The following is a 21,928-nucleotide window of genomic DNA, read 5'->3' as shown; positions in this document are numbered from 1 at the left end:
TGATGTTTCCTGGCGATTGATTGAATGAAAAACTCACGCTGTGGACTAGCGATCGCACCCAAAGGCATCTGCCATGATGAATACCTTATAGCATGCATGTTGGTATGTAATGGTATCTATTGCCGATCTGTGCCTTGTCAATTGTCCGACGCGGGGAGATAGCGAGCCCTGCCAAAGTGGGCGCGATATGCAGCGAAGGATGCACTAGTACCCCAGGCAAGCATTGGCAGACGATTGACAGAGATACCCGTCGGCTAAATCATGAGTATCTTCGGAAATCATCAACATGATGGAATCGCGATGCGAGAGCGAGGTCAACAGAGGTGATGGAGGTTTGTTGGCCAAAAAGAGGAAGAGAGGTCGACAAGCTAAGAGCTGCGTCGCGTGTCATCGGCGGAAGCAGAAGGTGCGTGTGACGTAATCAGCTACCTGCGAGTTCGCGTCTGCGATAACGCGTAAGGTATCCAACAAGACACAAACCTGCAGACCTTCGCAGCACGCAGGGTGACATGATCTTTACGGCCAGACTGCATCGGCCAGACAGTGGCTGACAATGTCCGCAGTGCGACGGAGAGTTGCCATGCTTCAATTGCAGCAGACGCGACGTCGCGTCGAGCTGCACGTACAGCGAAGAGGCTGAGGCTCGCCGCCAGCAGACCTCACAAGTTCCCACCGCTCCTCTAGGCGATGAAACGTCAGGTAGCGTCACGGGTATGTCACTACCGCCACAACGTGTCGCACAGCAGAGCGCGAATGTCCCTGCGATACTCTCATTGCGCAAACTCTGGCTAACATACCACGAAGATACACATACTACGGCCACGCACAGTAGAACCTCACCTGAACCCAGAGATGCACAAGTGGGCAACCTCTTCCGCAGCCGAGACGCGCCCTCCTTCTTTGGCTCATCATATTTCGGACCGCAGGCGGCGGCAAAAATAATCGAGGAGCCCGCACCGGACCTCTCATCTGGAATTCGCCATGCAGCCGCTTCGGCGCAGTCTTTCCGAGATGTCGGCGGTCCCTTCTCGCAGATATGGGATCTGCTGGGCTTACTGCCTCGCAATAAAGCCAGTGTCGACCGCCTGGTACATGTTTTCCTTACCGAGCTGAACTGGACCATAGACGCTATTCATCCTCAATCCTTCAAACTGAAATACGATGAGTTTTGGGAACGCAAATTCGGCTTTGATGACTACGCATCTATCGATCTCAGGTGGTTGGCATTACTGTTTATCGTCCTTGCGTACGGTGTCTTCCTTGACTGTCCCCACCCAAAGAACGGCGAAGTGCAACGTGATCTCCAAGAGACATCATTACGATTCTACTGGGCTGCGAGACGCGCTATAGTCATTGCACCAACGTTCTACGGAGAGTCGACAGACCTCGTCCGTGCTGGTGTCTTGGTCACACGTTACTTGATTCATTTGCGAAGGGTACCCGAAGCTTGGCTCACAACAAGTTTCGCAATGCGCATGGCTCAAGCGCAAGGTATGCATATCGATGGCGAGCGTTGGCGTCTCCCCCGTAAAGAGACTGAAACACGAAGGCGCCTGTGGAATCATCTTTATACTTTGGATAAGACTATCGCTCTCGCCATCGGCCGCCCATTCGCCATTGTTGACCAGCAGTGTTTAGTCAAAAGAGCTACCAATGTCTGGTTGGATGATCAACCTGATGAGGCCGCTTCTGCCATCCCAGAGCTTCCGATCTCTTCGCCTACCTTGAGCGTCTACAACTTCCTCGCGCACGACTTGGCAAAGATCATCGGCGACATTCAAGATCGCTGCTTTGGCCTCTTCACCGTTTCTTACGACACGGTCATTTCGCTGGACCACGAGATTGTTACATGGGAAGCGAAGCTACCCGAATACTATCACTTGAAGAACCCAGATACTTCTATGGATCATGTACATCCGTTTTTGTACTGGAACCGCTTACATCTCCATTCCATGTACCATTTCGCCCGTGTCACTCTTCACCGACCGTATCTACTACGTCAAAGTATCACCAATCGCTTCAGGCATAGTCATGATGCATGCATTTCGTCGGCATGCGCTGACCTCGCAATGCGCATCGATTACTTTCAACAACCACTGAACGACCGCCTGAAGTGGACTTTGGGTCCTCACCAACTCTTCAACAGTGCCTTAGTGCTCGGTATCATTGCTGTCAAGGATCCACACTCGCCCAAATGCCGTGCGATATTAGAAGACCTTACTGCGTACTGTGATATGCAGAGAGCTGACATTTGGCTCAACGAGTTCGCGCTAGCTGAGGTCAAGATCATCGAGCTCTGCATCAAGAAAGCGGACCAGTTCCGCACTAGCCGTACTGAAACACGTCCTAATACAGCGAATGATGCTTCGGCTACTGCGCATGTTGCTAACAATATCGACTTGACATCGCCAAACACTGAAGATAGCTCAGCAACAGTACCCAGCTTACCAGCAGTAAGTGCAAGTAGGCCCTTCCAATGGCATGCACCTCCATGGGCAGACCCGTCTTTGACACTGTTTGAGCCTACTGATTTGCAACACTGGGAGCACGTGCTGGACAACATCACACAAGAGCAAATACTATTTGGTTTCCAATAGGATACCGAATCACAAATAAATTGGCGTGTCCCCTACAGGTTGAAGAGTGGTGTTGACATTCATCATAGCTACTAGAAGCTCCATCATCAAATCTTCACCATAACTCGATCTCGCTTGAATATCATCGCGGAATTATGTTTATTCGCTGTCAGCACCTTTTTTAGGCTTTCTCATACACGACTGGCGTCACCAGGCTTCCCATACCATGACTCATCACGATTCTCAGATCATCGCCCTGTTTGAGCCATACCTTTGGTACTTTGCTGACGCCAATACCATGCGGTGTGCCCGTCATGATCACGGTACCTGGCTCCAATGTTGTCCCTTGACTTAGGTACGCAACGATCTCACGTATGCTGAAGATCATATCATTCGCCAACGAGTATTGCATCGTCTCGCCATTCAGTACAGTCTTGAGCTCGATGTCGCCCGGATTCGATATTGAAGATGCGGATACGAGACAGGGCCCGAGCGGTGCGAAGCCATCGAAACCTTTTCCAAAACTCCATTGCGCACCGTTGAATTGGTGGACTCGCGCTGTCACGTCATTCGAACATGTGTAACCCAGCACGTAGTCCATAGCATCTTCTGTGCTCACATTCCTTGCCGATCTTCCAATGATTACGGCGAGTTCGGCTTCGTAGTCTGCCTGCCCATCGGTCGCTTGACGCGGGATGACCAATGGCGCATTAGGTGCACCCAGACAGGTTGCCGGCTTGAAGAAAAGGGTTGGGTGGTTTGGGAGATCCAGATTCATCTCTTTGGCATGTTTGCGATAGTTGAGGCCTATACAGCGAATAGTACCGACTTCGGTTCTTGACAGTGGTGGCAGCAGTCGTGATACTGTCGCGATCGCTGATGTTGGCTGCGCATCTACGGAGAGTACCGATGAACCGGTGAAAACACGTACTCCGACTTCTGATCCGGCTGCGAGGGCTGCGCCGACTGAAACTTATTAGCGAATGGCCTTTGGTGAAGACGAGGTGTTAGCATACCATCCAGTCCTGTGTCGAGCGGCTCGCCGATATGCTCAACACCGTCCTCGGCTGCCACAAAGCGCACCAAGCGACTCCAAGTCTACACGATAAAATCAGTAAGCGCTATGTAACCCTTTACATCAATCACATACCGTCTTCATTCCACTTGCGATATCTATCGAGCCCATGTTTGTGTGGAGTCTTGTAGAACACGAAAACAAGCTACGAAAGCGTGTATAATCAGGGTCCTGTGCCTACATCTCGGATACTTATTCCCTTCCAGTTCGCAGTATCATGGTTGATCTTATTGCCACGGCATGTATTGCCGTTGCTTATCGATCGGGAATTGTTAGACAGGCCGACACCCCTGCTCGGAGTGGGTCGATAGGACGTTTCCCCGCCAGTCCAAGTGCGTAACGTCGGATAACGTTATCTCAGGTCCACGGGTATCGCTATGGTCGCTGAACAATACGTCAAAAGCACCGTATCTTTGTTGGAATCCATGTAGACCATGGGTGAAATATTCACGAGAAGCTCGAGTCATTACATCGCACACTCGGCAGGACCATTACTTGAGCATATCAGGGTCGCCTTTCCCGAAATACAAAATTGACATTATATATCATATGTTGCGAAGCTACGCTATTCGAGTACGAAACCGCGTTTCCCTCTGCTCGAAACTCTGATCCATGCCTTCTCAGTAATCGAAGTGGCGTCCCCAAGGGCTCTTGTATCTCCTTCTCCTTCATTCTAGCGGTCGCCTTCGAGTTCTCTCTTCCTGGACGCTCTCATGGTGCGCGATTGTAGGTCTACTGGTACTGTTCGCGCTGGACCCCCATAATCTCTGGGTTGCCTACATGAGCCATTCTGCCGTAATCCGCCATCGACCGCGAATTGAAGTAGTTGATGCTTCGCTCTCCCGGAGGCACATTCGCCAGACTGGTGTCGATCGGCGGAAACTTGCTGCGGCGACCTAGAGCCTCATTAACTCGACCAGGAGTCGGCGCCTCGGCTGCCATACTGTCCGGCGAACCAGGGGCTGATCCTTGAGTTAGGAATGAGAATTGTACGGGTCTCTGCAGCCACTCATCCGGTCGCTTTTGTACTTGAGCCATATATCTGGACATTGGATTACGGCTCCTTGGCGGTGATTGCGATGGCTTTGTAGAAGGCATGCCAGCTAGGTTTTGCGGCTTGCGTAGCACGGTATTAGTCCGTTTCCCGAAGTTCAAAGGCTGAGGCCTGAGACCACGATCGGATAGAGTCGAACCGGCAGTATCTTGAATAATACTACCATCGTTTGAAAAACTTGTCAAATCCGACTGCCGATCGCTAGGCGGAGTCACTGCATCTCCATTCACATCCAAGATCATCGACTCATCCCATGGAGGCGGCCGCGTTGTCATCTGCTGAGTTGTTGTCGATAGTGGGGATGGCGCTGTCGATCGCTGTAACAAGGGCATTCTAGGTGCGATAACGCCAACAGTCTGCGACATCGGGTGTTCTGAACTTGGAGATCCTCCGGCCTCGGGCGTGTTCAGATTCGAGCGACTTACGTCAGGGTTTGTGACAAACCATTGTTGTGTTTGCGGTAACGGAGCGATGCTGCCAACGTCATTCTGGACTTCGGGAACAGAGGCTCGTTCAAAATCGCCAATCTCGTTGACTGTAGCATACTCAATCCTTGGAGAGTCGACCTTGAATCTCTTTCCTTTCCTCCTCAAGATCGCTGCCCGCTCCTCCCCTCGAGACCACAGTTCACTTTGGGTTGCACTCCTCGCCAGATTCTTCGCCGCACTCTTCACTTCTGCTATGGTTTTGAAGCCGATTGTTGCCTCTTTCATACCATTGGCAATGTTTCCGCCATCTCTAGTTGGCACATGCTGAGCTAGGGACAAAGATGACGTGGTATTTTCCGGAACTTTGTAGTTGTTGATAGTCACAGGACCATTACCATTGATATGATAATGTATCGAGAGTTGCTGTGGATGCGACGAAGCTACGGCTGCCGATACTACCGCATCGGCAGCGACTTTTGGTGGTCGACTTACAGTAGCAACGGGGGCTAGAGGCCGAGAATTTGCAACAGGCTTACGCGCAACGCTCTCACGCGATGTTTGAGACGAGGGCGGCTGACCAACAGACGATGCTCTACTCGGCAGTGAATAGAGCGAGAAGGACGTGGATGATCGAGATTCTTGGGCTTCTCGCTGTTGACTTCCATGGTACTCATTTCGCCAGGAGTCCGATAGAGCACGCTGCGGTTGTGCATGGAGTTGGGGCGATAGCGATTCTCGAGTTGTGATGAACGTGTCTCCAGTAGACACTGTAGCCGATCGATTCGGACTGTCGTTCGCTTGTGATGGTGGTGGATATGTGCCAGAGAGTCGCTCGCTGGATCTTCTGGTGCTTAAAGGGCGTCTTATGATCATCCTCTTCCCATATAGCATGCCAGGAAGCGATCCTGCCTCACTATGAGGTGCTGTACTGCCCGCATAAGACGAAACATATGCACCTGGTAATAATGGGGTACTACAGTTCGATTTCGGTCTACCCACCGCACCACGTGCTGCCGAGCTTGCCTGAGAAGGCGATGCTGGGAATGCGCCTGGGTATACCAAGTGGTTTTCGCTGATTCGCGAATCGCTCGGGGTACTGCGAGATACTTTGAGTAATTCCACTCTCCGTCCAGGGTTCTCTTCTTCCGTACGATACAATAGTGAACCCGATGAAGGCACTGATAGAACAGAGGGACCGATCCTGACTGGAGGCGAAGATAAAGTACCCGCAGTTGCTGGATGCGGAGATTTTACACTGGGTCTGCCGCCGTCTACAGTGAGGGTGGCCGGAAGAACAGCAGCGTCACTGTGTCGAAGCTCCTTTTCCTGACTTAGCAGTATACTAAGCCGCATATGCTCCTCTTCGGTCAAGTCGTTGATAGTATACTTTGCCAGGCAACGGGTAAGCTCTCCGGCCTTTCGTTTCTGCTCACACTTCACGGTCAGTTCGCTTTCAACGATGGCCTTGTCGATAGCCTCCTTTTGCTCTTGCTCAAGAAGCGTAGCTGTCACCAGGCTATCTAGAACGGCCTGCTCCAACTGTTCGCGCTCGGCTCGTTCAGCTCGGGCACGTTCGTCCACGCGAGACTCCAACTTTGCCTTCTGAAATTCTGCCTCTTCTGCTTGATTTGACTCTACTTGACTGACGGAAAGTGCAAGGCGGGTCTCCTCATCTTCTTTTGCGCGCTGACGTTCGACTCCAGAATTCGCAAAACGCCGTAAATCCTCGTTTTCAGCGGTATCTCGACTCCGCTGAAGGACCTCATCCCATCTCCGGTGAAGATCCATAGCCACATCCTCCGCAATCCATTGTAGATCTTCCGGCTGGTAGTCGCCATCGAATTCCATCGTCGAACGATATCCGACTTGTGCGATGCAGGCGAGTTCAGTTGGGTCAGCTGGAACGGTCCAGTCTGGCAAATGGATATTCGAGAACAAAATATGCTATGAGACAATGATGTAGAGTGTTGGAAGGTCGAGCGGTCGAGCTGGCAAGTTTGGGAAGACGTCGGGTGTTGGTGGAGATCGTGGTGGAGAGTGGCCGTCATGCCTGTGGTGTGCGCGGAGTTGGGCTAGTCATCGGTCGACTTACACTGGTAGCATCGCTGCTCACGTGCAGCTCCGAAAGGGGGAGTTCTGACATAATTTACCTACCCTCATTTCTTTCCCGAAAGGCTGCAATGAGAACCACTAGCGTAAATTGGTCACAGCGCTTCTTGGGAGTTGACATATAGAGCTCCACTAGATGAGTAGGCTGAATGCTGCGCCCGCCATAGAGTAATGTCACATATACAATGGCGCCAAGATGCACTGACTTATCGAATTGTGAAGAAAGATGGGTAACATACATTGCGTGAGACGTCGCCTTCTTTTATCAGAAGGTTTGCGTACCGATAGGCTTGTCGCTCTTTTTGTTCGTTTTCTTCTTTGACGCCACGAGTATGGTTTGCTCCAGCAAATACACATTGTCTCATTGGCGCGTCCACTCGCGCCTCTGCTGTGTCTAGGCATCTTCTCCCGCAGAGAATGATATGGGCAACATATAGACTGAGTATTCGTGAATGTGCGTAATGCATCGCTACAGTCCACATCCAGTAGTCAACACATCGACAACCTGTTTCCGAAACTCAACCATGCCTTCAGTCGGGTCATCATAATGCCAAGTGAGGCATTTGAGTACGACCTGCGCGTAGGCTTTTCCCATCTCTCTCTCGATGTCGATACTGTTCGCCCAATCTAGTGTTGCATTGTGCACACGATTAAAGAGATCTTGCTGCTGCGCTATATCAAAGATGGGAAACTTTTCTATACGGCGCGCGAAGACTTTCGCCATCGTTCGCCATAGCCCAAGCTCGAGAAGTACCACGCCAAGAGAGTAGATCTCATGTTCATTGGAATATTCAGACGATGGTCGGCCGAAGCGGTCGTGATGTCGGTATAGATTCGGCTCCAATGCGAAGTGCGTAGCGTCGAGAGGCTGGAGCACGCCCCAACCAACGAAGAAGGGGGACAACTCGAGGTCGTTCAAGGACCGTGGCATCATAGCTATACTACGCGACTGTACATTTCCGTGTACCCAACCAGAAGCGTGCGACTCAAGTAGTGTACTCGTAAGCGCTCTCGTTATTAGAAAACGGCTTCCTATCGAGGGTCTTGCGGTTGGACCCTTCGAGATCATGTCATGCAAAGTCGGTGGATTCGATGCCCAAGGATGACTTTGTGGTGCTCGGTAGATAATCAAACTCCTCGTATTCAGTGGATCATCGATGAAACCCATGCAGCTGAGGGTGTGCAGCTGATAGCCGTCTTGGGCATCGCTCTTGACCGATACATCAGTTTGATGAGGAGCCTGTAACAGCCACGTCAGATGACACATGTATTCAGCGGGCGTCTCGCTATCGGATCTAGGCTCAACCAGCACGTCCACCTCCTCACCTCCATCGTCATATATCGTCTTGATGAGGCTGTGTGATGGTTGTTCGGTGCTTATCGGGTCCCTCAGTGCGCCAACAAGCGCATTGTAATCATTCGAAGGCTCTGCACCCGCTCGGTGCTGGCGTTCGAGTTGTTCTGCTACGCCAAGGATGGCAGCTTGTCTCGTGCGACCGAACCCTGGATCTGGCGGACCGATACCAAGGAAGACGATTTCCAAAGTTTGTCGAAGCCGATGAGTCCATTGCAAGCAGTTTAAGGTGAGCGTGGCCATCTCCTCTTCTCCGAACAACGCCTTGTACAGCCCAGGTCGCGCCTTTTCGCGCCATAGTTGCGAACGCTCTTTCATCTCCTCTCTCCAGCCTCTCTGCTCATATTGAGCGTCCAACGATGCGGCGCGACCGCGCTTCAGATCTTCGATGCTTCTCTGACCTGCTCCAGGTATAGGGCTTTTGCCTATGTACCTCCATGCCTCTCGATGCGCAGCTAGCGACTTATTTAGCGAGTATAGAGAATACTCTACATCACTCGTCAAGGTACGATGCACTCGACTGTCGCGCAAGATTCCGGTCAGCTCACTAAAACAAACGTTCGAAAAGACATCCAAGAAGACGAGTGTTTCATTCAAGAAGTTTGTTGTGTGTGGTACGCTGCTTGCGTCTTTCGTAACATCGCGAATGAAGATCAGAGTTGCGCAAATGACTATGGCAGTGTTAGCATCCCATTTTGCGGTCGTGTGTTCTTTGTTTAATGTTTGAGTTCCGCAGGTAAAAAATAGCTTTCTGGTCCAGCAATGATTCGCACCGGGTCATGAAGTGCATCAGACTCGGAGGATAGCGGAGTTTTCATCGGATGTTGCAAGCGACTATCTACCAGAATACGTACGATGAATGAGCTCGAGGGATGCGTTGACATGATCCATGGTGTCGCAAGCTTTCCAGGAGTGGTAGACCTCAATACGCAGTCAATAGAACACGATGCAATTGCGGAAAGTAATGTGGGAAGTGCATTAGCGGCGGAAGCTGTCAAGATGGTGAGCAAACGGCAATGCGGCGTGCCATGGTTGCGCTAAGCCACCACATCGGCGTGATGTTCCAGCTAAATTTAAGTTGCCCCGCCACATTGCCGACATGAAGGGGTTGGATCATGACACAGACGAATTACTGACGCGACTCGATGCAAAAAAGAGAGTTTGATGGTAGAGTGGTTGGAAAGTGGGAAGTCTGGCGGCTTTCCAAGGTCGGGGCTCGAAATTACATGTAACGTCATTGTCCGTGCACAGCTCAAAAGACGCTAGCTGCCGAAGCAAGCATGTGGACCGAACTCGCTGTTCGTCTTGAGTTTCTCGCAGTCTCTTCTGTACGATAACGTACAATCTGAATAACGCGTTATAACCGATTACTAAGTTGTGAGCGCTGTATCATCTGAGATGGCCTGAAGAAACATGATACGACAAGGCGAAAATGTTGCGTCCTCTACCGTGTCCCACACAGCGTTGGTCTCCGGCACTTGGTCGGCTAGGCTTTCTTCCCTGGACGCCTACATCTAAGCTTTCGCAATCAGCTTCTCCCATCAAAACCACCAATTTTATCGAGGCTAGCTTTCGTACCACCGTCAATGACATATACCTAGAGGCGATCAGGGATGTACAATATTGAGGAACTCTCGAGGCAGAAATTCTGTGTCTAGCACGAGATCGGATCGCGAATAGGCTCTATGTAGTACGTTCTGAGGCAAGAGAAGGTGAAGGGTAGTAAACAAGGGACGTGTATGAGTAACAGTCAAGACTCGAGTCAGCAATGGATTATAAGATCTTTATCAAAAACCAGTCATGTCGTGATGTGTTGATTGCTGGGGTCAACAGACGGATGGGTCTATGGCGTCATGCGCTAAGATCGAATTCGAGACGTGACGCGAGCTGTCGGCATGCTGCAATAGCTCTGCAACCACCATGCCATCGACCACGCCCGTAGCTGCAACAGTTGTCATCTGCAAGACTTTGCAGAGATACAAGAAGAGTGTTCAAACTCAACAGGAACTCGCCTTCGACGATGAACCCGCCACGCGATAGCCAACAACCCAATATCTCCTTTCCACCCATGTCGACCCGCTGCGAACGCTTGCATGCATCCTATCAGAACACCGGCCTGCGTACATACACAATACGTAAGCCTAATGAGGTTTTGCGCCTCCGGGTGGTGGCAGCTTGCTGGCAATACGCTTGTCCTGCTCTTCCTTTGGCAACGTATCCCATTCAGCGACGTTCTTGTCCTTCGCGATATCAGCACAGATCTTGGTGTTATAATTTGGTTGCTGTTTGACTTACCCATTCTGCTACACACTCTGGCTTCCAATTACACTGTTCGACCTCGCCGTACATGGGGTGATTGCGTCGTGGATGAAGCGTTGGCCATCCCGAAGCATGATAGTGGTGCTTCACCAACGCACCCCTCGAGTCATGATTCCCGGAATCCGAGTGTCCTTGGCCGGCTGCAAAGGCTTCCACGTTCAAGACTAGGATTCCGTTGACCAGCCTCGACTCTGCCAAATTGTGGAAAAGATCCCAGGTAACCGGCTTCCCTTGGTTCTGTGCTGTCATCTGCTCCAGCACAGCCTTGGTAAATGCCGAAGGGCCCGTCCCGCTAATGACTTCGTCAAAGTCCAGGTGTAGTTGCGAGATCTCAACCTCCTTTTCGTGCGACAGCTCGTGTAACCAGACTTGTATGTTCTCGATGAGCCTCATCATCACAGGCAGTCTTGGCTTGGCGGCGAACGTCCACTGACAAAAGGATTTACACTTTGACCCCAAAATTTCGTGGTCAGCGAACGTTGGCTCATCAATCTCCACGCCGATTATCATGTCGACATCTTGCTCGTTGTACCGCTCAGGTATGAATCTGCTGATGGGACGAAGGCATTCTACGTCTATGTCGGCATACACGCCGCCCTCGGCGTACATGACGAGGTAGCGGAGCAAATCAGCCTTGATAATTGTTATGTTGAGCTCTCGGTAGAGGTCGACAAGGTCCGGTCTATTGATACCATGTGCACCGTAGTGCCATTCGAGGTACTCATTTGCGTTGTCGTCGGTCAAAACCTCGTACCGATATTGAGGGTTCTTTGCTGGCCTGAAAGGTGCGCGCACGAAGTCAATATACGTCTCACATGCAGTTCATAGAGGCGATTTCTTACCAGGTCTTCGCTGAGTCTGAGTCGCGCTTCTCGAAACCTAGGGGACCAACCTTCCATGTTTGCCAGATCTTCCTAGGAATGACTGCACCGTTCAGTTGCAGCGGTTGCTGGTACTTGAGCTCGCGTCTGTACTTTGAAGCAGCCCGGATGGGTGTAGTAAAAAAGTGCGTATTGGCGAAGAACAAGAATATGAAGAGAAGGGCAAGATACGCAGGCAAGACCCTTCGAACTTGACTTGTGAGCTTGCCTGAGAAATGCGATGCAATTGGGGAACGGGGAGGCATTGCGATATCAAGGTGAAGCTTGGGCGGAGGTTGCCTAGGTCGTGTGCGCATGCTGGGTTATTACAACGACCCAGGCCACTACGGCGACCCGACCCTCTCGAAGTCTATGAGGGATTAGCTCGTCTTGACTCTTCTAAGAGCCTCCTGTCATCTTCGCAAGCGGCCATTGCGCCCACCAATCCCCGTTCAACTATCATCCTCGGTACGTCGGTACAAATGGTTGAGACAGGGCCTGCCTCGTGGCGGAAGCTCGATAGCGCATGTGCGTTGCATGCCTAAGAGCTCATCTGCATCGTTGCGGCGAGGATGTTAGGTTAAGATGCCTAGGCTAAAGCTTCTCTAGACGATCCCTGCAAGTTGGTCGGCGGTTTCGACATAATCGGCACCATTCCCACTCAAAGCCCCGCACCAGTTATCGTCTGTCAGGGACGACCCAATAGGACTATTTACCAAACCGTAACTGATGAGCGCTATTGCGGGTCAATCTAGTCCATTGTCGGAAGTTCCTGCGGTATGCTATCAAAATCACCAACACCGTACCCCGCCTGCATGGGCCGTTCGACCTGGATGAGTGCTTTGTTGCATCTGAAAAGCTCTACACATGTGCTGCCTCGGTTGAGATCAGCTACGTGTACGATCATTTTGAGAAAATTGTGTTTCCTCCGGCCTAGCACAACCTCCGCGGTAACCGCTATCATTTTGCGTCCTCAGACCCTCACCACCCTGTCCAGTCGAGGTCGAATCCATCACGATCACTGCTACAGCTTCAATATCAGCCATGCCAACCACACATGGGGGACTCTTGGATCATGGCCGACTCGACGACGTCAAATTGTCACCAACGATATGGAAACCAGTCCGAACAGCAAGATGGAGTCTTAACATCGTGCGCCCGGAATTCTTGAGCTTACGCTCAAACACCAAGAGCAGCTCAATCAGACCGACAGCGTGGTTAGACGGTCTGAGGGGATTTGCAGCGTTCTTGGTATATCTGCATCACAATCAACTGTGGTCCCACGGTGGCAAAGGGAATCTGGTCTTCGAAAACTCGTTCGGCTACGAGGGAAGATACTACTCCGCAGCTTTCCCTTTCGTACGGCTCTTCTTCTCTGGTGGCCACTTCGCCGTCGCCATCTTCTTCGTCATCTCAGGATATGTCCTCTCGCTCAAAAGCCTGAGACTCATACAGGAGGGAAAACCATCAAGCGCATCAGAAACGGTCGGTTCCGCTCTTTTCCGTCGCTGGCTTCGACTTTACATTCCTGTCATCATTGTCACGTTTGCCTGGACGTCATTCCGACACTGGAGTAAACTGTCACTTGACATGCACGAGATGAAATCCACATTCCGCGAAGACGTCATTGTCTGGTACCAAACCCTCAAAAACTACAGCTTCGTATTCTCTACAAACATCTATGAGTTCACGGAAGCGTATCATCCTCATACCTGGTCAATACCTATCGAATTCAAAGGATCCATTGTCGTCTACACTACACTTTCTGCACTTTCGCGGTGCACACGGAACGCTCGTTTATGGTGCGAGGTGGCTTTGATCACATACTTTCTCTATGTGGTAGACGGCTTCTACGCAGCATTGTTCATGTCCGGGGTATTGCTCTGTGACCTTGAATTACTGGCCCAGCGGGACGAACTCCCGCGCTTTCTTAGTGCGCTGGCCGGATTCAAGGAGCTCATATTTTTCCACTTGTTCATCGCCGCACTTTACCTCGGCGGAGTACCGGCATTCGATGCGCCAGAAATCGATCGCACCGTTCTCATCTCCAGGTCGCCTGGATGGGTCTGGCTGTCACATCTCAAGCCCCAAGCTGTCTTCGACGCAAAGTGGTTCTACCTCTTCTGGGCTGCATCCTTCGCAGTAGCCTCGATCCCACGCCTGCCATGGCTCAAGCGCTTCTTCGAGACTGGTTTCTGCCAGTACCTTGCGCGCATCTCGTTTGCGCTATACCTAGTCCACGGGCTTGTAATATGGACCCTGGGAGACCGACTTTACGCCGCGGTTGGGCTCTCAAGGCCATTTCACAAGGACGGTATACCAGGATGGGTCGACAAGTTCCCGCTCCCCAAGAAAGGGCCTATGGGTCTTGAGGTTGCATTCTGGCTACCACAGCTGATCATTCTTCCCCTTACACTCTACGCTGCCGAGGTTGTTACGAAACTAGTCGATGAGCCCAGCGTCACATTAGCCAATTGGCTTTACAAGTGTACGGTCCGGCCACAAGTAACCCCGCCGAAGCACCAGCGCAGCTACTCTGTACGATAGAAATTTAATCAGTCTTGCGTTGAAGTTTTTTTCTGCGTCATCGCCTTGCATTGGACCACATGCACGCTTGCGTGCTCATCTCTTACTCGGCTTCATGTGATTTTACCCGCTCAGGGAATTCCCGTCACAACACTACTGCAGGTGCGGACAGGGTAAGGTGCATTATCATGGAGGCACAATATCTATTGGTTGTTCCGAATTGGAGCTTGCTCCGACACCGCGCCCCATGGGGTAATCTCTGGGCGCCTGGGCATTGAACGTTGGTCTTTGCGCGCCTGCAGATCGTTGTTAGCGGCAGCACCCGAAATTGGCGACAACGCCGCGTGATTATCTGAAGCCTTGCTCTCATCAGTGTTGAGGCGATGATCAGGTCATCGGCTTTGTTACCATTATTCAAGTAACACCTCCTCCCTATCCCGTCGTCGGCTTAATTATGACGTGGGTGTGTGCCCGAGCATTTCGACTATGGGTGCATGTGATATCCGCCCCTTCAAGGATTGACTAAAGGTTTGTCGCCAAATCTGCGTTGTGTCTCCGTACACATCATGCGACGCCGACATAATATTACTTTAGCAACACTTGCTTGTCTCGGAACGGTATACCTCGTTGCACAACACCGACACGAATTCAAAACCACGCCAGGGGGTGCACGCATCAGCGGAATTGAGATATTGCCGTCTGACAGGCTCACCTCCTCCCACCAAAACGATGGCGTCGTTATTCTGAAGGATGAAGTATCAAGCCAAGCAATACCAGAAGATGTTAGGTCGCCGCTAAAGGAAATCGCCGCTTCCGCTATTGGAGAGCCTAGTCTAGACCTCCAGCCGAGACCTTCCTTCGAGGAAGTCTCACAGTCATCAAGAACAGACAGCGAACCCGAGACGAAATATCCTTTCCAAGACGATTTACAGCTTGACCTACCTACCACCGTGCTTCAACGGTACTCGACACAAACGCCTCACAGTTACGACCTCGGCACCCCTGGAAGCTATGCGTACGCAACATTTCTTGCTACTCTTAACCCCTCTCTTAAAGATCCCTACTTTCTCGCTATTCATTCGCTTATCTATCGGATACTCTGGTCTTCCCAAACACGTAGCCAAAAATACCCGCTCATCGTTTATGTGGCCGAATATGTAACAGACGAGCAGCGTGCGCTCCTTAAAGGAGCCGGTGCACTAGTACGCGAGCTCTCACCTCTTCAATGGGAATGCAACGTCTCTGGCGTGCAAGACCGATGGAAGGATCTCTTTGCCAAGCTCAATATGTGGAAAGAGACGGAGTTTGAGCGCATACTGTTTTTGGATGCTGATGCGTTTCCGTTGGCGAATATTGATGAGATGTTCGACCTCGCGCCTAAGCAAGATTGCATACCGGAGAAATTGCATCTCGATGACTTCCTACCCGACGGGCCAGTTTGCGAGCCTTACATCTTCGCTGGCGTCGCGCAAGATATCTTCAATGCGACATATCCTAACGTCAACGTCGGGTCAATGGTCTTCACACCCTCCTTGCGCATGCATGCACGACTTGTGCAGAACTATGTCAAGACCGATAATTACGATTGCTTAATGGCTGAGCAGGCGTTCTTAAACTGGCAGTTTGGTCCGGAGAGCGCATATCCAGTGACAAAGCTGGATAGACAATGGGGTGGATTCTTTCCCACGGAGGACGAGGGCGATGGAAAACTGAAGATTGTCCATGAGAAGCTCTGGGTTATGAAGGAGGGATGGATGAAACAGGAATGGGAGAAGGGCTGGAACGAGATGAATGAGTTCTATGAGAGCGCTGAATTTGCCAAAGCGAGAGAGGAAGATGGTATGGTTTCTGGAAGCGATTAGGGTGCTTATTACTGTCACAGTCTTCTGTACTGCTTGATTGCCATCCTCAGAGTGTTTTCTTTTGCGTGTATTCCAGACCATCTGGGCGAGATTTATGTGGACAAGCGAGACGAGAGAAAGGAACGTAATTATATAGTTGTGTTGGCATGCATAGCAACGAGAGGGTGTTTCTGGAATGGCGTACCATTTATGGTCTTCATTCCAGAAAGGTTTAGACAACTATGGCCATGGTTTTGGTATCTTCAAGAAAGCATAGCATTATCGGATGAGGTTTGCTGTCCACGTTACTCATACTATACACGAAGCACCGTCTACGCACTGGCCTCTGCAGTGCTCTGCCTTTCGGCTATACTTCCACCCTTCCAACTTCCCTTTGGATCGACCTTGTTCTGCACCCTACTTTCGTCACCTTCCTTACCCCAGCCACCGCCGCCAGGTGTATGGATGATGATCCTCTCACCCGGCCGCATAGCTGCCGTATTCTTAGCACCCATGTTGATATATCTGTACTCCACGTCTTCTTTCGCTCTTGCAGCGTCCTTCTTCTGGGCCGCTTCTACTGCATCAGAAGTCCTAGGCGCATGTGTAGTATCCTCCAGAGGTTCTGTGGGGCGCTTGGAGTCCGAGTTCTGGTCAATAGCCTTTTTGTCTACTTTCTTGACCCAGATGTTCAAGCCACATGCTGCGTCGCCTCCTCCTTCCATGCCGTAGGGATGGTATACTCTTCGCTCGCTAAGAATGCTAACTTGGACGGGGATGCGGAACTCGATGTCGCGAATCACACCCTCACCACCAACGTGCATGCCCTTACCGGCACTATCTTGTCGTAGCGAGAACTCACGGAGCAGAACAGGATACCTTCGCTCGAAGACCTCAGAGTCGGTGATGCGGGTGTTGGTCATATGTGTATGCACACCGTTTGTGCCATTCCATGTTGAGCCAGCGCCAGATCCTCCTGCAATTGTTTCATAGTACCCGAAACCTTTCGTCTCTTTGCGTTCGCCGCTCTTATCGCCTTCTCCATATGTTGTACCGCCAAAGCCGAAAGTGAGGTTGTTGCAATCACCCTGACTCGCAGCGCAGGCCTTGAACGCCTTGAGAACTACGTCGGTAACACGCTGACTTGTCAAAACGTTGCCGCCCACAACAGCTGCGTTGTCGGATGGTGAGAGGAAGGACTTCTTGGGAATGAGGACATGGATCGGTTTGAGGCAACCTTGGTTCAACGGGATGTCCTCGCTGATAAGACAGCGCAGACAGTAGATGATAGCAGAGTAGGTAACGGCTTCTGGCGCATTAATGTTTCCGTAGACTTCAGGGCCTGTGCCGGAAAAGTCGAATACGGCCTCACCCTTCTCAGGATCGATCGATACCTTGAGCCGGATAGGGCTTCCATCATCCATGAAATCCTCTGCGCTAAGATCCTGGCCTTCAAAACGCTTGTAGACGTCTTTGAGTAGAGCACGAACAGATTGCTCTGCGTTGGCTTGGATGTTGGTCATGTAGAACTTGACAACTCGCTCGCCATAGTCCGACATTAGTGTGCTGATTAGGTTGATACCTTTTTGATTGGCGGCGACTTGTGCCTTCAGATCGTTGATGTTGTCACTGAGGCATCGTGTACCAGAGCAACCAGGATACTGACCTGGTTCGTCCAGAAGAAGCTCAGTGATGCGCTTCTCGTTGAAGTGCCCTTCGGATACTAGTTTCTCAGATTTGATAGCCGCACCTTCTTGGTAAAGCTCTTTTGATGCAGGAGGCATAGAGCCGGGGAGTATGCCTCCAATGTCGGCATGATGCGCGCGTGAAGCGACGTAGAAGATGATATTGTCACCACTAAAGGCGGGCGTGATTACAGTGATATCTGGCAGATGAGTGCCGCCGAACATAGGGTGGTTCGAGACGAGGACGTCACCCTTCTTGAGTTTGCCCTTCCAGATGGCGGCTTGTTTGCGAACACAAGTTGACATGCTACCGAGATGTACCGGTAGATGAGGGGCTTCACTATCATTAGCCGGGTTCGGTCACTTTAACAATCGACGTACCGTTGGCGACAAGTCCACCATTCTCGTCAAACAGCGCGCAGGAGTAATCCAGCCGTTCCTTGACGTTAGTGGAAACACTAGTTTTCTGGAGTGCGCGGCCCATCTGCTCAGCAATGGCCATGAATCGATGCGCAAAGATGCTGAGCAGGATTGGGTCGACCTCTTTCGTACCAACCTCCTTCTCTTGGTCTTCAGTCTCACCAATGTTTATCACCACGTGGGTATTGATGACAAGCGCAGTAGCGCCAGGTGTCACAACGATAGTCTGCGTACCATCCGCGATAATTGCTGGCCCCTTCAATCGATCGCCAACTTCCAAATCCTCGAGCTTGTAGACTGAAGTGTCTTGTCGGCCACCCTCAAAGAATACCTTGCGAGTGTCGTAGCGCTTCGTGTCGCCTGAGATATCTTTTGGCTTGATCTCTTTGAGTTGCTGATCTACGCTCTTTTCGAGACCTTCAAATGTCTTGCCGATGCCACGAGCTCGCACATCATCTACAATGATATCGCGATCAGGTAAAGTGAAGCCGAATTCTTGTTCATGCTGCTTGACGAAAGCCTTGCCAAACGCCCATTCATCTCCATCGTATTCTTGCTGTGCCTCCTCCTTAGTCGGCTTGATAATCATGAGGGCGGATTCTGTTCCTCGATATCTTAGATTGAGGTACTCCTCGAAGTGGACATGCTCCTCGTCAAAGCCCTGATCTCTGAGCGTACTTGTCGACTTGCTCTTCAAATCTGCCATCTTGTTTTGCAAGTACTCTCTTGTTTCCTTCTTGTCCGACCATACGGTAGACTCTGGTTCTTGCCTCTCATCAACAACGTCGGCAAGCGCCATACCATATGCAGAAAGAACCGACGAGTAGCGATGGATCAGAATCTGCGAGATGCCAAGAGCTTCGGCGATGGCCACCGCGTGCTGACCACCAGCACCACCAAACGTCGCGAGTCGGTGCTTACTTGTGTCGTGTCCACGGGCTTCGGTCAGACTGCGAATAGGTCGTGTCATGGTTTCATTCGCAATCTTGATGAAACCGTTCGCGATATCGTCCAGCGACATTTCTTTCTCCTTGTTGCCGCCTGCGACCTCTTTATTGATCTGCTCCGCCAGCTCCTTGAACAACTTCTCGCTCGCCTGCGCATCGAGCCCCTCGTCTTCGTTCTTACCGAAAATCTTAGGAAAGAAGTCTGGTAACAAGCGTCCAAGGAACAGATTCGCGTCTGTGATTGTCAACGGACCGCCCTTGCGATAACAAGCTGGACCTGGATGTGCGCTCGCAGACTCCGGGCCAACAACAAAAAGTCCATTTCTCCAGAACAGACGCGATCCACCACCAGCAGCAACAGTATTAATATCGAGTTGTGGTGATTGGATGGTGACACCGGCTGTCGTAGTTTCAAAGACATGATCGTAGCGTCCAGCGCCGTATCTGCTCACGTCGGTACTAGTGCCGCCCATGTCGAATCCAATGACAGGAATCTTGGTTTTCGGATCGTACGATGTGAGCGCATAACCAACAACACCTCCGGCAGGACCTGAAAGGATAGCTTTCAGGCCTGAGAAGATGTCGACGTCAACCAGGCCTCCATCTGACTGCATGAACTCGCAGCGTGCGCCTTTTGATCCTTCCTCGCGTTTCACGCTCTTAGTGCCAAGGCCGCCCTCGAAGCCTTTGGAAAAGCCATCGATATACTTTCGTATCGCAGGGGTGAGATATGCGTCTGCGCAGGCCGAAGTGGCTCGTGGGACCAGCTTGATCATAGGCATGAGCTCGTGACTCAAACTGACATGCTCAAAGCCAATCTCCTTCGCGATCTTTCCCACCAACGCCTCGTGCTTTGGGTATGTGTATCCATGCATCAAACATACCGCAATGCTCTTCAGTCCACCATCGTAGACCTCCTGCAACTGCCTTCTTATCGCCTCTTCCTGGGGCCGTTGTAGGATGCGCACCGTCTCACCAGACAAGCCCTTCACCAAGTCAGCATTGTCGCCAGCCTCTTCTATGCTCTTGGCCTGTGTTTGGTTCCTTTCTGGATCTTCGGCGTAGTCTTCTAATGTGACGCGCTCATCGATCTCGACAACCTTCTTGTACAGCACCTCAGGCTTCCGGATGTCGAGCGCGAAGATGTTGGGCCGACTCTGGTTTCCAATCTCAAGACAATCCTTGAAGCCCTTTGTGACGACCATGGCAATGTCTTCGCCCTTTCTCTCTAGAAGCGCGTTGGTCGCGACCGTGGTGCCCATGCGTATGCTCTCGATCTTGGACGTGTCGAGCGGCTGTCCACGGGGAATCTCGGTTCCAGTGAATTTGGAGAGGAGGCGGCGGATGCCTTCGAGCGGCGCGTCATCGTAGTTGGAGGGGTCGACGGAGAGCAGCTTGATGAGGATGTCGTCCTCCATCTTGCCGGTGCCAGGATTGCCTACGCAGTCGGTGAAAGTACCGCCACGCTGCACTGTCAGCTATCGCCATGCGTGTATGTTTTGGTGGCATACATCAATCGCGATGCGGATGCCCCGCTCGCTAATCTTTGGAGTCGCCATGTTGATGGGGGCTGGTGAAGCTCAAGGTGCTATGGCAGAGCTTCAGGAGGATAAAAGCATCGGCAGACGCCAGAGGAAACCTCAGAGTGAGCAACAAGTGAAGTGAGGTTTGTACGTGACATGATGCAAGCCACACGCGACTGCATGCACCACCCACGAGAATCGAAAGTGGGGTAATCTTCCCGTTGCTGCCCCGCGACATCGGGGCCCTTTTGTCATCCATCTCATCTGCGTCACCTAAACTCCGCGGCTTTCGCTGCCTTAGGCTTAGTGCGCTTGGTCATCATCCGACCACCTATACGGCTGCTCCCGTCAAACCACAATCGGAGCGTCGTCAACCTTCTCTGCCGTGAGAGCAAGGTTCGCGTGGCTGCGACGTCCTTGGATACCGCATTGTCGTGATAAGAAGTGGGACAAAACAGCGACACCCATCGCGTCTTGGTCACGAATTCGCGTGTAGCGCGTCTGCGTTCCGAAAGATTACCTTGCCTTTGATCCCATCGTCCACCCGGCTCAGTCAAACGGCTGTATCCGTAGCCGGCTTCGATAGCATTCATCGGGAGTAAGAAAATCCAGAAATGAGGAGCGCCTCGAAAAGTCAGCAATGTGGACGCCGCGAGCTCGAAGTCATGGCTGACAAGCTTGCGGGCAACAAGATCAAGGCCTCAAGCCAGGAAGGCTGGAGAGCGCCGGGAATTAAATACTACAAAGTTCATGGTCAGCCACACGCGTTCGAAGGTTTCCCCACCAAGGATGTTGAAGCAGAGAAGGCAAGAGTAGCAGCGGCAGATGCTATGCTCAGCAAGATATCAGACTGGCTAACAGACACTTTTTCCAACGCCCACAGCGGCTAGCATGTATGGGGTCGAAGCACTGGATCTCGCGAGGGTTTTCGAAGCCTATCGATCTATCTCGTTCAAGGAAAAAACCTAAAAGAACCACCAAGCTTGTTTGATGTCCCATGTCTCAACGAAAATGGAGTTCTCTAGCAACTCGGTTAAGTTGCCTTCTGCCCAGAGCCTCGATATTCCTGGGCAGCAAAAAGTCAAAAAAAACATACAACAGCGGGGATTCGCTAGTGGTCACCCACCTAACTACTAATCCGCCGGTACACTGCTTGTATATGGCTGAGCGGACGGGAAGCCTAATTTTCAGTGTCCTATGGTCGTATGTGC

The 21,928-nt window shown here is 51.5% G+C and overlaps 8 protein-coding genes across 8 annotated transcripts; 3 read left to right on the top strand and 5 right to left on the bottom strand.

Annotated features, from left to right (window-relative positions):
• Window positions 1-286: 286 nt before the first annotated feature.
• On the top strand, window positions 287-2,597 carry J4E82_011313 (uncharacterized protein; the record flags this gene model as incomplete). Its single annotated transcript, XM_051737521.1, has 3 exons — window positions 287-406; window positions 564-711; window positions 805-2,597. The coding sequence occupies 3 exons, from the start codon at window positions 287-289 to the stop codon at window positions 2,595-2,597; spliced, it is 2,061 nt and encodes a 686-aa protein (XP_051582723.1).
• A 160-nt stretch (window positions 2,598-2,757) lies between these two features.
• J4E82_011312 (uncharacterized protein) lies at window positions 2,758-3,762 on the bottom strand (the record flags this gene model as incomplete). Its single annotated transcript, XM_051737520.1, has 3 exons — window positions 2,758-3,542; window positions 3,593-3,674; window positions 3,727-3,762. The coding sequence occupies 3 exons, from the start codon at window positions 3,760-3,762 to the stop codon at window positions 2,758-2,760; spliced, it is 903 nt and encodes a 300-aa protein (XP_051582722.1).
• A 2,362-nt stretch (window positions 3,763-6,124) lies between these two features.
• J4E82_011311 (uncharacterized protein) lies at window positions 6,125-7,276 on the bottom strand (the record flags this gene model as incomplete). Its single annotated transcript, XM_051737519.1, is given in 3 exon segments — window positions 6,125-6,229; window positions 6,241-7,077; window positions 7,226-7,276. 3 exon segments carry the CDS (start codon window positions 7,274-7,276, stop codon window positions 6,125-6,127), a joined length of 993 nt encoding a protein of 330 aa, XP_051582721.1.
• Window positions 7,277-7,711: 435 nt separating this feature from the next.
• Window positions 7,712-9,487, bottom strand: J4E82_011310 (uncharacterized protein; the record flags this gene model as incomplete). The annotated part of the gene is made up of 2 exons (XM_051737518.1): window positions 7,712-9,267; window positions 9,451-9,487. 2 exons carry the CDS (start codon window positions 9,485-9,487, stop codon window positions 7,712-7,714), a joined length of 1,593 nt encoding a protein of 530 aa, XP_051582720.1.
• Window positions 9,488-10,737: 1,250 nt separating this feature from the next.
• On the bottom strand, window positions 10,738-12,041 carry J4E82_011309 (uncharacterized protein; the record flags this gene model as incomplete). Its single annotated transcript, XM_051737517.1, has 3 exons — window positions 10,738-10,836; window positions 10,892-11,693; window positions 11,758-12,041. 3 exons carry the CDS (start codon window positions 12,039-12,041, stop codon window positions 10,738-10,740), a joined length of 1,185 nt encoding a protein of 394 aa, XP_051582719.1.
• A 778-nt stretch (window positions 12,042-12,819) lies between these two features.
• J4E82_011308 (uncharacterized protein) lies at window positions 12,820-14,322 on the top strand (the record flags this gene model as incomplete). The annotated part of the gene is made up of 1 exon (XM_051737516.1): window positions 12,820-14,322. The coding sequence occupies one exon, from the start codon at window positions 12,820-12,822 to the stop codon at window positions 14,320-14,322; it is 1,503 nt and encodes a 500-aa protein (XP_051582718.1).
• Window positions 14,323-14,867: 545 nt separating this feature from the next.
• On the top strand, window positions 14,868-16,163 carry J4E82_011307 (uncharacterized protein; the record flags this gene model as incomplete). Its single annotated transcript, XM_051737515.1, has 1 exon — window positions 14,868-16,163. The coding sequence occupies one exon, from the start codon at window positions 14,868-14,870 to the stop codon at window positions 16,161-16,163; it is 1,296 nt and encodes a 431-aa protein (XP_051582717.1).
• Window positions 16,164-16,474: 311 nt separating this feature from the next.
• Window positions 16,475-20,753, bottom strand: J4E82_011306 (uncharacterized protein; the record flags this gene model as incomplete). Its single annotated transcript, XM_051737514.1, has 3 exons — window positions 16,475-18,162; window positions 18,209-20,672; window positions 20,706-20,753. 3 exons carry the CDS (start codon window positions 20,751-20,753, stop codon window positions 16,475-16,477), a joined length of 4,200 nt encoding a protein of 1,399 aa, XP_051582716.1.
• Window positions 20,754-21,928: the final 1,175 nt, after the last annotated feature.

Source organism: Alternaria postmessia (assembly GCF_024291825.1).
Source record: "Alternaria postmessia strain BMP 2775 chromosome Unknown scaffold_184, whole genome shotgun sequence".
Lineage (NCBI taxonomy): Eukaryota > Fungi > Ascomycota > Dothideomycetes > Pleosporales > Pleosporaceae > Alternaria > Alternaria postmessia.
This window is presented reverse-complemented; position numbering and strand designations above follow the sequence as displayed.